This window comes from Etheostoma cragini, chromosome 4 (genome assembly GCF_013103735.1).
Source record: "Etheostoma cragini isolate CJK2018 chromosome 4, CSU_Ecrag_1.0, whole genome shotgun sequence".
NCBI lineage: Eukaryota > Metazoa > Chordata > Actinopteri > Perciformes > Percidae > Etheostoma > Etheostoma cragini.
The window spans coordinates 20,015,133-20,029,425 of NC_048410.1; the positions used below are offsets into that span (position 1 = coordinate 20,015,133).

At 38.9% G+C, this 14,293-nt stretch overlaps 1 protein-coding gene across 1 annotated transcript in view; it reads right to left on the reverse strand.

Moving 5' to 3' along the window:
- Window positions 1–14,293, reverse strand: part of necab3 (N-terminal EF-hand calcium binding protein 3) — a 36,216-nt gene continuing 21,923 nt past the window's right edge. Inside the window, exons 7-13 of the mRNA XM_034870420.1 lie at window positions 12,890–13,011; window positions 11,361–11,440; window positions 9,694–9,747; window positions 5,430–5,542; window positions 4,911–4,988; window positions 4,294–4,385; window positions 1–1,068 (exon numbers count right to left, since the gene is read on the reverse strand). Coding sequence (XP_034726311.1) covers window positions 1,040–1,068; window positions 4,294–4,385; window positions 4,911–4,988; window positions 5,430–5,542; window positions 9,694–9,747; window positions 11,361–11,440; window positions 12,890–13,011 — 568 coding nt within the window. The 3' untranslated portion in view covers window positions 1–1,039. The remainder of the gene's footprint in view (window positions 1,069–4,293; window positions 4,386–4,910; window positions 4,989–5,429; window positions 5,543–9,693; window positions 9,748–11,360; window positions 11,441–12,889; window positions 13,012–14,293) is intronic.

Sequence of the window (14,293 nt, forward strand, 5' to 3'; positions counted from 1 at the left end):
TTTTTCACCTGTCAAAACAATTAGTAGCTTTAATGATTTTATTACAGTTGCTATTTTAGTTTGTTTACAACTGGTAGGGTATAGGCTACATTACAAAACCAAGACACAACAGAAACATGACTATATCTGTGTTCCATATGTACAGATGGAATACTCTACCATAACCAAAATAAATACATTATGTATTCTCATTATAACTTAGTGATGCAATGCAATCTCACAAAGTGTTAATCCCTTTTAATAACCACACTTTTTGAGACAAAGAGTGTGTCTCAGAGGAGATGTAACAAACTAACCACTAGTCTATACTGCAGATATCAGGGCAGGTGTAGCTTTTATATCAATAGTTTGTTTTTTTACATTCTGTGCACAGGACAGTAGCTAATGAAAGAATAATAACGTACAGCCAGGGGTTAAAGGAACTATTACTGAAAGCTGTTGGCCACAGTCATCAGCATGCATGTTTAGGCTGCAGAAACCTTCATCTCTTCATCCTCTCTGCTGATTCTTCCTACTGTAATTGTATTCAAACAGTAAATAACTCATCAAAAGCACAATGATACTACTGGCATGGTAATTTTCATCTTGATTGGATGTGCTCTAGTAGCCTGTACTAGGTTCTTTTTGATTGTTCTCCACTGGCATAATAAAGGACAACACTGCAGGAGAGAGGAGGCCGGGTAAGAGACAGGCTTTTGCATTGCAGAGAATCAGTCACTAACAAGTCAGTATCGGCTATAGGGTGCAACTATCCCTTCTGATATAAGCGGCACAATAATAAGCTGTCGTAGACAGAGGAACATTAAAAGAGGCTGCTGGAGAACGCTGGATGACGGCATTGTCTCTGTCTCCTGTTGCTTTCAAACACATGGATGCCTTTTAATTCGTCTGTGTGCGTGTGTGTGTGTGTTTGTGTGTGTGTGTGTGTGTGTGTGTGTGTGTTTGCGTGTTGCATGTGTGGGTGAGAGGGTTGATACACCAGTGTGTCTTTGTCCGTGTGACAGTGTAGGCAGTAGATGTGACATTCTGGATTCACTTGCTAGTTGTTAGTCATAATCCACCAGGAAGCTGAGGAAACACATACAGAGAAAAAATAGTTAGGTCACCCCACACCAATCTACCGTGTAACTCGATTTAGGACTCCTGAGGGAAACGTCAGGGTACGTTTAAAAAAGTTTGTGTAATTTAAATTTTATTAAGCTCTAATTTTTCAATTTATCAGCTAAACATTTCCATTAGCAGACTAACGTGTACATGATTTTCATCATGTGGGGATGGTGGCAATTAAAACATTTAAAAAAAAGGAAAAATCACAGCTTTACAGATACAGGACATAGGATTGTGAAGAACAAATGATTTCCCAGTATGTACCATGGTGTCCATTCCAGCCCAAGCGTAGCACTGTTTAAGCTGTGAACAGATTCTTAGTGGCAATCGGACAAAGATTGACAGTATAACAATTTACTGTACTTAAAAGACCTGGCTGCTAGTGCAAAGCACCACCTGGAATAAATATAAAGGCAGCGTTGGGTGACTGTCTCAGACACACACACAATAATAGCCACTGCTTTGAGCAGCATAATATCGTAATTTATTTATTTTTCTATTCTTGACTTCAGAGTCAAATCCTTCCTGCGTTTCTGACGTGCACCTTGTAAACTATATCTTCCCTCTTTCTCCCAATCAGGGCATTTTCATCCTCAGCAGCATGTAAGCTACTAATGATGTCTCTCGTGGACAAGAACAGGCAATGAAGCAAGCATCCCTCACGCCAGATTGCAATCACTCAGGGCTTAAGTGATTCCTTGAATAGCTTGAGTAATTAAATTATTAAAAATCATTGACGCAAAGACTTTAATCCATGAAACTATATACAACCTGCTGTGTTTCACATGGATACTTGCAAGTGTCACAAGTTTGGGATCACTTCAAGCTGAAACCAAACCAAAACTGACGCTGCGCACCCACTTCACGTAAATCAATATGATTGCTGGTCAAGATCATAAACTGCATAAAATATGGACGTAGTATCCGTGACACCACTCATAGGTTTCCGAAGAGCCAAAATAAAGCTTAAAGTTAGCGACATTGGCGATATTTTGGCAATAACGGCAAAGGCATGGCACACATTAGTTGTGACCCGGTTAGGTGTTTATTTTAAGAAACCTTTCTTATTTTCTCTTTTGGATATTTACTATTGCTCTTTAATAAAGCAAGGTACAGCAAGTGGAATAATTGGTTAACTCAACTACTCGATTATATCTGCAGCCCTACTATTGGTTGTTAATAAATCTAATCAAACTTAGAATTTTTTCTTAACTTATAAGTAATTAAAGAAACGCTCCGCCAACGCAACTACAATAAAACTACGTACATGTGATTATTTTATTGTCACATTTTAGTTTCACTGTTTAATTTAATCGAATATTGACAATGTACATTTAAAATTTAAATTTCCCAGGCTTATTTAAATTACTCAGGAATCTGGAAACATATTTCAGTTTTGTTGTACATTTTTCTAAAACAAGTTGAAGTTTTGCATTTATCTTAAACAAGCACTTAAAGACCAGAGGATGTTCTAGTGACTCTCCATACTTTAGACTGTATCCTCTCTGTCAGCTACACAAATGCTCTGCTAAATTGTCTAATTTACAAAAACTAGTTGGGCTTTATGTGGTTGACGCAGGAGACAGTCAGCATGCATGCGATTCACAGATGTGGAAGTTAACAACCACCAACAGCACCTAGCAACGAGTGCAAACCGTGCAGCCCACACAGCTAAATCATAATCTGCAAAGGACGTAAAAGTAATAGAAATAGTTATAAACCACATCACTTTCTGAAGCATATTTAGAGGCGTGCAACAAACAAATCAAATGTCGAGGCGAGAGCAAAGACTCATCATTGACGCCTGGTGTCAGTGATCTGTGCTACTCTGCCATGTGTTGGTCCTGCTGAGGACTTGATGGCGAGAATATATGTGCGTCAGGTGGAAGTCACATTGCCAATAAGGTTGCTTGCGGGACTTATTTTCACGTGCAAATGTCTCTAAAAGAAGGCAATACACACATATCTGCAAAACATCAAAACCGGCTCACTGTCAACAGCCAGTGTGAGCATAGTCCAGAGTGTTTGGAGAGCTTATCCACGTGTGGGTTATTTATTTACTCAGAAACATTGAATATTTGTACAGGGAATGCCTTGATTTGAAAACATTTTCTACTTTTAGGCTCAATAACAAAATTCTCAAAGTGATTTATTGTCAGGAGGCTAGGCAATTCTGGACGCAGACCCAATTTCTACAGATGAGAGGTCTAAGTACATCTGAACATACAAACTATCTGAATGTCCTACTGCATCCGGTTGGGTTTTGCTGTATTCTTTTCTGGGTATTCTGACCCACAATTCCTTGCACAACATATATAATAGCAGATGCACCATATACTAAAAGTAAATAAGAAAAAGTATTTCATTTGGAACTCAGCCTGGGATTTTGAGTGTTGACTGTTGATTGTTGTATTGTCCCACAATGCAATACAATAAAGAAGCTACACCCAGATGAAAATTTAAGATGTGGCAGATGGTATTGAGATTTTGGACAAACACAACAGCAACGGTAATACACGTTTTACACAAATTCTACCATTTCCTGTTAGTACAAAATGGTTAAACATTTTGCAGCATGGCCCAAGATGTCATAAGATAGGCTGAATAAACAATTTTAAAGAATTGCAATGTGTGGTTAATGTAAGCAGATCCCTGATAAGGATACTTCTGGCTAACATTTACAAGTCCATTATCTAGCATGGCTATTTTTTTAACTGTATTCCTCAAAAGACTTGGACTTGCTGTTGACACAGGGGAGTCTGTCAGCAGGCAAAAGACAGATCCGAGAGTCAATGAGCAGAATGTACAGCATCTTCTCAGCACCCAAGGAGTTTGGGTCTAACATGCCATCACTGTGCCAAAACTAAATGTGTGTCACATGAACACAGCAATTGTGATATCATGATGTCTGTGGTCTTCGTCGTTTATCTTACAAACATCAGGATATTTTTCTAAGCAGACCTCTACACATGTAAAGGAGATAAAGGAGGTAAAGGAACATCCTACATAAACACATGAAATAATACAAAACAGTCAAGTAAAAGTTAATGTTATGCAAACTGTATTCTGCAACTATATGTCACTGAAAGTCCATCTTGCACAGTGTTGGAAGTTTGGATATACTGTACGTTACATGTGTTTATCTCACACTGAGACAGATATGAATGCAGACACACATCTACAAACCTGGGAGCAACATGGTAGAGACTACTTCAGCATCCTCCAGCATGTCAATGACACAGCGCTGAAAGTCTTTACTGCTGTTGGACTGCAGGTAGCTATAGAGACAGAAAGAAATGTGCAAAATACAAGTGAAAAGACAAAAAGAGAGTGTGGAGGAAATCAGAGTGGAGCATTAGCTTTAGCAAAAGGAATTGTTCAGTCCAGTTTATGTTAAAAAAGACAGTTCGTCAGTGGAGATTGAAAAGAGATATTTAATATTAACTGTTATTGTGTTGACACAGGAAGCAGTCAAAACTGTAAAAGTGTTAAAATGTAACTGTAAATGTTAATACCAGTTAGTAAAAATCTTAAATCTTTTAAATCACATTTTTATCAAACACATCAGGTCTGTGCAGATTAATATATATTCATTGATTTGCTTACTCCATGGATTGGCTTAAACCATGCACCCGTGTGTGTCTGTGTATGTGTGTGCAGACCTAGAGATGGGCCATCTGCTCATATTCACTGGTGGAGAACATTTTCATCAAACAGTTAAGAGTGCCAAATAGTCTGCCAATATATGACACACACACACACACACACACACACACCCACACACACACACACAAAATACTGACCTCATCCAGGAGATGCGGCCTTGCCAGAATTCATACATTATGTAACTCAACTTTCCCGGGAGCTTCTGAACAGACACACTGTCATCAGGATAAAGAAGAAAAGTAGAGTGGGACAAGAAGAGGATAAATTTCTGTAAATGTCATATGTCTTAATCTTTTGAGACATGTCAGTTATAACTCGCATGGAGAAAAGCTTCTTGCAGGAAAGCAGGTTTCTATTCAATAAGTTAGTGGCAGTGTCAACTTTCTGAAAATATTTCTGTAAATGGGTTATTATTGTAAAACAATTTCATTCATTTTCAATTAAGCTGCTCACAATTTGGGGTCTCATAAAACTCCCATAATATCCAAGCTGACATAATATCTTGTTAACAGTAGCTGTCTATCCATTTTGGCATAGTTGGCACAATTCAAACCCCCTGGTTCACCTTTGCCTCAATATTCAAAAAGCTTCCTCAGCAACAGAGTCTAACTCAATGTTGTCAGTATGTTTCTTTTTCTGACAAGCAAGACACTCACTGCAGGTTGTCAGGCTGGGCTGCGGTGGCATTAGTGTAGCTCTTCAGTACTTTCTGGAAGTTGTCAAGATCTTCATTGGTCACCGACATCTGCCTCTGAACAAGAAGGATGTTCTGTTGGCAAGGATACAAGAAAGAGAGGAACATTATGAGATGACTCACTGGCAGCCAAAGAAGTGTGTGTGTGTGTGTGTGTGTGTGTGTGTGTGTGTGTGTGTGTGTGTGTGTGTGTGTGTGTGTGTGTGTGTAGGCTCACATCACCCCCTGAGGTCCAAGTGTTTGTGCAGATATTATCAAGATACTTTTAAAGTTTTTGATGACAAACTGATTCTTCCTTCTTGAGGGCTCATGTGTCACTACCACTAACATGTTAATGTTACATCTCTTGGCATTGTGCTCACTTAAGACACTTTGGCAGTACATTCAGTTTGTTTGTCAATGAATCTGAAAGCCAAGTGGAAACAGCTGCACACATTAAGATGGAGGCACTAACTGTAAGGCAATCTAAGTAAAATGTAAGGACCTTTTCTAAATTCTAAGCTATGAAAAACACAGACAAAATATTACATATGCTGACACTACCTGCACTATCAGGTCTCATTTACACGGAGACAGTGGGGACATGTCCCCACCACTTGGTCGCTTTTGTCAACTTTTTAAATTTGTGAGTGCTACAAATCTCCTGGGAGAAGACCTCCAGACCCCCTGCAATGTGTGTGTATATAATCTAAGCTCTTGTATGGTTGACAGTGTTGTGCATTTTATGCAGCCTTATTTTTATAGTTTATTGTTGTAGTTTTGTAATTTGTTTTGCCCTTTAATGGGTAACTATGCATTTTAATTATCTATTCTAATCTCATACCAATCTCCCCATTACGTATAAAACCTTATGTCCTCATCACTTTTTGACAAAATGTTGTGCACTATAATAACTGTGTTGCCATGATACTCCCTTTGTGTCATCAGGGCCGTTTGTCACTTTCTCTATATAATACACTGTGTACAGCAGGTTCATGTATGGATTACTGAACTGGGCTGTCGGGCACAGGACTATGGGCCCAAAGTGCCAAGGGCCCTGGTCACCTTCACCTGCAAAATGTCCCTAGAAGAGCAGTGCCAACCAGGCAGAGACTCAAAATTACCATGAAGAAACACATAGAGACACTAAGCGACTACAAAAAGACAAAACAGGGCAGCAAAAAAAAGCTAACAACCACAGACAAAAGATTACTACAAAAACAATTACAAAGTGACACAAAATGACCACAGACACAAAACCACAGAGATATGTGTAACAACAACAGAAAGTGGCTCGTGGAAGTAACTGGTGAAGTAAATGTAAATGTGCTGTATTTATATAGCGCTTTTCTAGTCTTAACAACTACTCAAAGCGCTTTTACATCATAGAGGATACATTCACCAATCACACACATTCATACACTGTGGCCGAGGCTGCCGTAGAAGGTGCCACCTGCTCATCAGATAAACACTCACACACATTCACACTCTAATGCGCAGCACCTGGAGGCAACTCGGGGTTCAGTGTCTTGCCCAAGGACACTTCGACATGGGACTGCAGGACCAAGGGATTGAACCACCAACCTTCCTATAGGCAGGCAACCGCTCTACCACTGAGACACAGCCGCCCCAAGTCAACACATTCAACTTATCAACTAAATATGCCATGAAAATGTTTCATATAACACCTGCTTTCCATATTGATACATGGACCTCTTGGCAGAGGAAAAGAAAAGACACTTTGAAATCATTAAAAAATATATGTATTCTCATCGATTGATGTTTCAGCTAACAAGCAACATCAACCGCAACTGGCAGTGATACAGATTTGTGGTTGCCTTGCCATGTAGGTTAAGTTTTAAGATCTCCTGAGATTGTTGTTGCCACCTCAATACAATGGAGGGGGATGGATCCAATTCATTATGCTCATAGCATTTCAACAAGCAGCCTCGCTGTGAAGGTTGACATTAAAAAAAGTATGACTGAGAAGTACACATTTTCAGAGTCCTGAGGAGCAAATAAATTACATTCAGCTCAATTTTAGTGCAGTGGCAAAAACATTACAGGTAGATAAATCAAAACCTCAGCAAATAAAATCAAAACCAATCTGCATGACCAGACTCCACAAAAGGCAAGCAAGGAAATATGTAGTTTGAGTCTATGTGCTTTTTTTTCAAAATTGTTTGCTTTTTACTGGGTTTCATTTTAGAAAGGATAACTCTAAAATCCCAAAAGAAACAGAGAAAGACATCGCTCTTTCCACCATTTTTATTTCTTTAACCGGACTAACCAAAACTAAGACATTTTCTATTTACTCTCTCTTATTTTAATTCGAGCCTTGTGAACATAAACTGACCCTCATCTGCTTCCCAGTGCACATGTTTATACCTTTAGGTTTTTAAATTGATTGATTTTCATATATTTGGAATGAGATGAAAATGAGTGTAAAAGTTCCCAAAAAACGGATCTGGTACAGGAGGTTTTTGTATTATTTCGATTGATAAGGAAACAGATGTGCTGCAGCTGAAAAATAGTTGAAGTGATATCTTGTCATCTTTTTTGGAAAATACTGTAACTACCAAGGGTGTCACGATCAGAAAGAGCAAAAAGAGGACTAACATAAAGGTCCCATGACGTGGTGATCGTTGGAAACTTTTATTTAGACCTTAGCCGTACTTAGTCAAAAAGTACAAAGTGTGGATTGGTGGCTGGATTGATTGGGGATTAATACACAAAATAAAAATAAAATTAAAAATTAGTGGTCCCCTAACACTGTATCTGAAGTCTCTTTTCCCAAATTGGGCCTTGGTGCAGAAATATAGCCAGTAGAGCCAGTCACACAATGAGTTTTCCTTAGTATGTGTCATTTCTGAGTCTTTTGAGGAGGAGAGGGGGGAGGGTGCCAAGTTGGAGGCTGGCGGTGTGGCCTTGACCAACTGCCACTTGCTTGTTTGAAAGCCATGACGTCTCTCTCATGGGTGGCCTCATGAGGTCATAAGGGGCAAGATTCCAGCTCAGATCCCATCTGAGCTCTCATGTCTCAAAGGCAGCGCAGGATACCCAGGGCTCTGTTTACGCCTATCGCCATTTCTAGCCACTGGGGGACCATAGGTATGATGGGGGATGCATATTAATGTTAAAAATAAAGTGGAAATTTTAATAGAATGGGAACTGAAATGGAGTTCAATCACAAGTTAAACACATAGCTAGAATGAAATAATGGAATTGCTATGAATAATATTTTCACATTTAGACAGTGCCACAGTGGTATTGACTCAATTACGTTTGTCCACTCCTTGTCTTTTATGTAGAGATATGCAAAATAAAATGATAAAAAAGCTAAGTGTGGTTCCTTTAAAATGAACAAGATGTGAAAATACTGTTTTATTCAGCTATTATCCACCAAAGTGAGACCTTAATTTACTTGATATGCAGAGTGAGGCGCAATCAATGTAATCCAGCCACTGCATAGTCAAACAAAAAGAGAGTTGTTCTATAAACGTAATAATTCTGCTGTCCAGTAGCCTCAGGCAGAGAAGTGTCACATTTCAACATCACATTGCAGAAGCCTCACCATACACAGTAGTTCAACTTTGAGTGCTGGACTACAGTGAAATTCTGTAAAATGCTTGATTTAAATGGACAAGAAATCCTGTAAACCAGTCCCTGGTCCTGTGTGTGTGTGTGTGTGTGTGTGTGTGTGTGTGTGTGTGTGTGTGTGTGTGTGTAGCTACGGAACATTAATTAACCTTTATAATGTCATCTTAAGATTTAGTATTGTAATGATCATGCTTTTAATATTTTGCCATATTAACGTTCATAATATGTTCATAACAGTCCATGTTGCGAGCAAAAGAAGAGGAAAAAAATTGCCCAAATGCAATCTCTGATAACGATTAAGCTTAGGTTTTTATGTATTTGTCTACTTTGATGTGCAGATGTTTCAGTCTGTGTTAACCAAATGTCATCTGAACACACAGTACAAGACCTACAAAAGGTTTTGACACTAAATGGACAATGATGATGAGGAAGTCTTGGCCCACTGGCTACACAGAAACCCCTTAGAATTGTTCATCCCAGAGGCTAAATCTTCACAGTCACTAACTGTCAAGAAAAAAAATCAGTCTACTTTAATCATGAAACTGCCCAATAAAAACAACCTGCCATAAAAACAAAATGTTTCCAAGAGGTATTTTTTTACTGTGGTCAGTGTTCCAGATACAGTTCCTATATCAGTGCTAACTTACCGACTTATACGTGCTGGCCAGTGTGTCCTCTTTCAGTGGCTCCAGCTTGGGACCCTGAAACAAAAAGATGTCAAATATGAATATATGCAGAACATGATGTTGGCTCTATTAAATATAGGGGAAAGAATAGTCAGTGATGCGAGAAGTTATTTACTTTATTCTTTAAGTAATTATCTCTGTCCTCCGTTTATTAGCAAAAGAGTATTGATGGATTGAGCCTATTTATTTGCATGCAGTCATTTGCACCTTATGGTCACAGATGGGGTACTGTACAGAAAAGTAGGCAAAGGAAATTAACTAAGTTTGTGAATCGCACTTGTTACTGCAATGTTGTTGTTTTTTCTTCCCTTTGCTCTGCTCTGATATGATATCTGATGGGTTTGGGATGTGACATTTTTCAAAGGCCGTTGTGCAAAACAAATTCCCGGAGCTAGAAAGGTTACATTCATTCTTTCAATAATGCCATTGTAATTTTAAAGAAAAACAAGTGGAAAACATGTCGTTCACCACACGTGATTTATTTCACCCATATCCCTAGGCTATATGATGTCTAGAAAGGTATGATGTTATGAATAATGAAATACAATATATGTAATTAAACAGAGTGAGCTTTCCATCTTAAAGGTTATGGTTCTTGTGTATACGTGTGTGTGTCTGTGTGTGTGTGTGTATGCAGAAAACTCATTGTGTTGTATTTGAGTGAGAAAGGGAGCAAGATGGACAGAAGGTGTGTGTGATAGTGGTGGCGGCGATGAAGTGTGGGGATGGTTATTGCACTCAGAAAATTCTGCAGGTCATGAATTGCTTTGATATTGCACTCTGAGTCCCACTGGCTTGGCAAAAGCAAGGATTAGAGAGAAAAATGATTTGAGAGACTCTGAAAGGAGAGAAAAAAAATGAAGATCAAAACATGGCAATATCAGGAGTTAATGAAAAAAAGCATAGAGAGAATGAGATGGAGCCAAAGGTGTGGCAGGAAAAAGGGGAAAGAGAATTTAAGACGTGGAAGCAAGAATGGGTCATAGAATACAGAACAAGAAATTACAGGTTGAGAGGTGACTGTGCTTTGTGTTTGACCGATACACAGATCTGCACAATACCTCTTGGAAAAGCATTGTTTCCACATGCTTCGAGTGCACCGTTTTCTGTTATTGATCAATACAAACACACAAAGACACATTCTGAATTATACTGTCAGTGCAAAGTTGAATAGAGATGTAGACCATTTAACATAATAGATAGTTTACAAGACCTGATTAACTGAAAACACATTGTTCAAGCAGGCAGTTGTTTTGTCTCAGACATATTAGAGAAAAAACAACATTGAACTATTCAAGTGAAATCCATGTGTCTGAAGTAATCTTGTAATTGTTAAAGCAGCCTTGCAGGCAGGTCTACAGATATCATGTGCACAACCTGCAGTTCTGTGTAGGCGACAGCACGACAAATAGCCCACACACAGCCTTTGTTATTTCCTATTAAATGTATTCCATTGCCTGCTCAACAAAGTTAAAAGATGGCTGTTACATCCTTTATTTGTATTAATGGGAATTTTATGCATTCATGTAAATCTATGGGGGACAAAAGGGTCAAAATAGTACGGCTCTATGCTCATATTTCCTCATCCCTCGTATTCCACCTAAATTATACAGAAGGAAGCCTCATACCTGACACTCCAGTTTATCCAGCAGCGTCTGCAGCCTGTTGATTTGAGAGCACCAGTTCTCTCCCTCTTCCATGCATACACCTGAAGACAACACAATCCTAAATGATCAGAATGACACACAAAAAAGTATATATGTGTCCCAGTTCCATTGTGCATTCTACTTCCAACTGAATTTGAGAAATGCAGCAGTAGTACATACAGAAGTATATGTTTTACAGTGTTAATGAAATATTAAGAGTTGGAAGCCTGCCTTAATTATTTGGTTAAAGATGTCAAGAAACCTCAATCAGTCACGTCCAAACAGAAAGTTGCAACTTCTTATTCCATATGAAAAAACACATCTAACTTCTGATACAGTTGAATGACAAGCTCAGGGTTCATATTTTTCCATACAGGCTTAATATCTGATGTTCAGTCTATCAATACTAGTGACGGGGAAAAAACAAGGCTCAACATCAATTAAGTGTCTCCACAATATGTCAATATTTCTGGGTTAAAAAGTCCTCAAAGAGAGTTTATAGCCATCTTAAATTATGCACAATATTGTAATGGCAGTGATGGAAATAATTCACGTGTATAACACTGAACACATTTTCATCAATGGATGACAATGAAAGGACTTACATTTAATTATTGATTGCTTTGGTGGCAATGTAAAAAAAGTATTGAGATGTTTAAAATGTTAATTTACAGTAAGGTGTATTTTGTCCAAGGGGAAAGACTTTGACACAATGCTGCACACTGCTAAAAGAGGTGTCTAAAAACAAGATAAAAACACTAAATCTGAGGGAAAAGGTATGCAAAACAAGGGAAATGATCTGTCCATGCAGCAAGATAATTTCCCTTGACAAGCTTCCATGATTCAAGATTGTAGTTTAAAGTTGAACACAGAATTCACTCTTAAATCAAGATAAATTATCTAAAACTTTTAAATCTAATTTGTTTTATCTTGGTAAGAACCAACTAATTTTACAGTGCATAAAAAGTCAAAGCCAAATTACTTTTATTGGTCTCCCTAAGACTTAAGAAACTTACTTTGCTGCAAGAATTACAGGCATTTAAGGACAAACCTGATACAGCTTATTAGAATGTTCCATGGAATTTTATTGGTCTAAAAAGTATAGTTACAACTGAAATTGCATTCATCACAGTCATTCTTATTGTGGTCAAAAATGATGTAAACAACATTTCAAATGTGGACGCAACATGTTTCTGCATTATGATGAAAATGTGCACTGTAGATTATTTTGATTTAATCCCACATTAACTATCCCACTGCCGTACATTCCCAGTGGTAGAGCAAATACACTATTTACTCCTGTTGGAGGAATGTTTGCTAAAACTGCTATTGTCAGGAAATTGTTTGCCATTTTTTGTACATTCATGATATTGGTTGTAACGATTGCATCTTCAGTAGGAAGTTAGGGGATACATTGGCTATTTGTGTCATGGGATTTGTTTAGGATAGTAAAAATGATTTCTTTTAAAATTACATAGTTCATTTTTAACACAATCTGATATTCTACTTACCCGTGGTCAGGATGGTAGAGCAAGGATCTGATGGGGACATGCACAGGTTATTATGGATCTTACGACCACAGCGCTTGCCATTCCTCTGTACTGCTGTCAGCTCCGGTGCCTTTACCTCTCTCCTGTCATGACAGCGGTGGCAACCCAGGGATACAAACATCAAAAAGAAAGACAGCAACTGTCACAGGGGTGTGGGAAAAAAAAACATGGCATATAGACATGGCAGACAGACCCACACGGGGGAATGAAAAAGAGAGAATGGTGTGAAACGGAGGACAGAGACAAGACAGGAGAGAGGATGAGAGAGAAAGCCAGAGAGCGGCAAAGAGAGATGTAAGGTACACCTTAATAATTAATTTAAATCAGAACCTGACACAGGTAAATGTGAGAGAGCAAGAAAGCTGGTGCAGACTGAAAAAATAACCAGAGATAAAGAGCAAGTGTAGAGGTGAAAGCATTAAAGTAGTGATAGGCTAGATACACATCAGTGTTTATTAACCCGCAGGCTGGGTGTAAGGGACAGACAGGCACACACACGCGCACGCACGCATGAATGCATGCACACACACACACAGCTCTCCTAGATGGGGAGTGTTTGCTGTCAGCAAATGCATAGTGTCAAGGGCAGGACGTCAAGCACTCTGACTGTGTGGTTATGAGAGTGTGACACTGGAGACAGTGTGTGTGTGTGTGTGTGTGTGTGTGTGTGTGTGTGCGTGGGTGCGTGCATGTGTGCATGCACGTGTGTGTGTGTGCTGCATCACGCTGACAGCGCAGAGGGAGCGCATTGCTAGGAGGTTCTCATGCTGAGAACAGCCTGAAGCCCAAAGGCCACTGCAACAGTCATAAATCCATTGCAGAGAAGCAGAGGAGAGAGAAATAAGCTGTTTGTTGCAAACTCAATATGTCTCTATTACAGCCCCTCCCGGAAAACACCCCACAAACATTCTCTCTTTCTCTTTCCATATTCTATACCTCTTTGAACAGTCTTAAAAGAGTTATTTGTGTCTCTTTTTTTCCAATTTATCTCATGAATCAGCATTCTGAACAATTCTGTCATTCATTTAACTTTTGTATTCATCTGTACCTTGCTGCTTCATTCTCCATGACTCATGTGTTCTGTATTTCAATGCCACCCATATCATCCTTTATCCTGCTCCCCCTCTGCCTCCGCTAGTACCCTCCCAATAATTCACCTTGGCTATAATCACTCAATTATTTCCAATGATACCAGTGTGGCACCCAGAGGGGAGAGCGGAGAAATCTGCTGAGCTCTGACACACACAGTGTGACAAACAGCAGCAAGATACTCAATGGCCACTGATGTGGGGGAAGTATTTTTGTCATTTGAAAATGATTCAATTCGCTTTTGTCATTTGTGACATCGACCTATGGTAATTTACT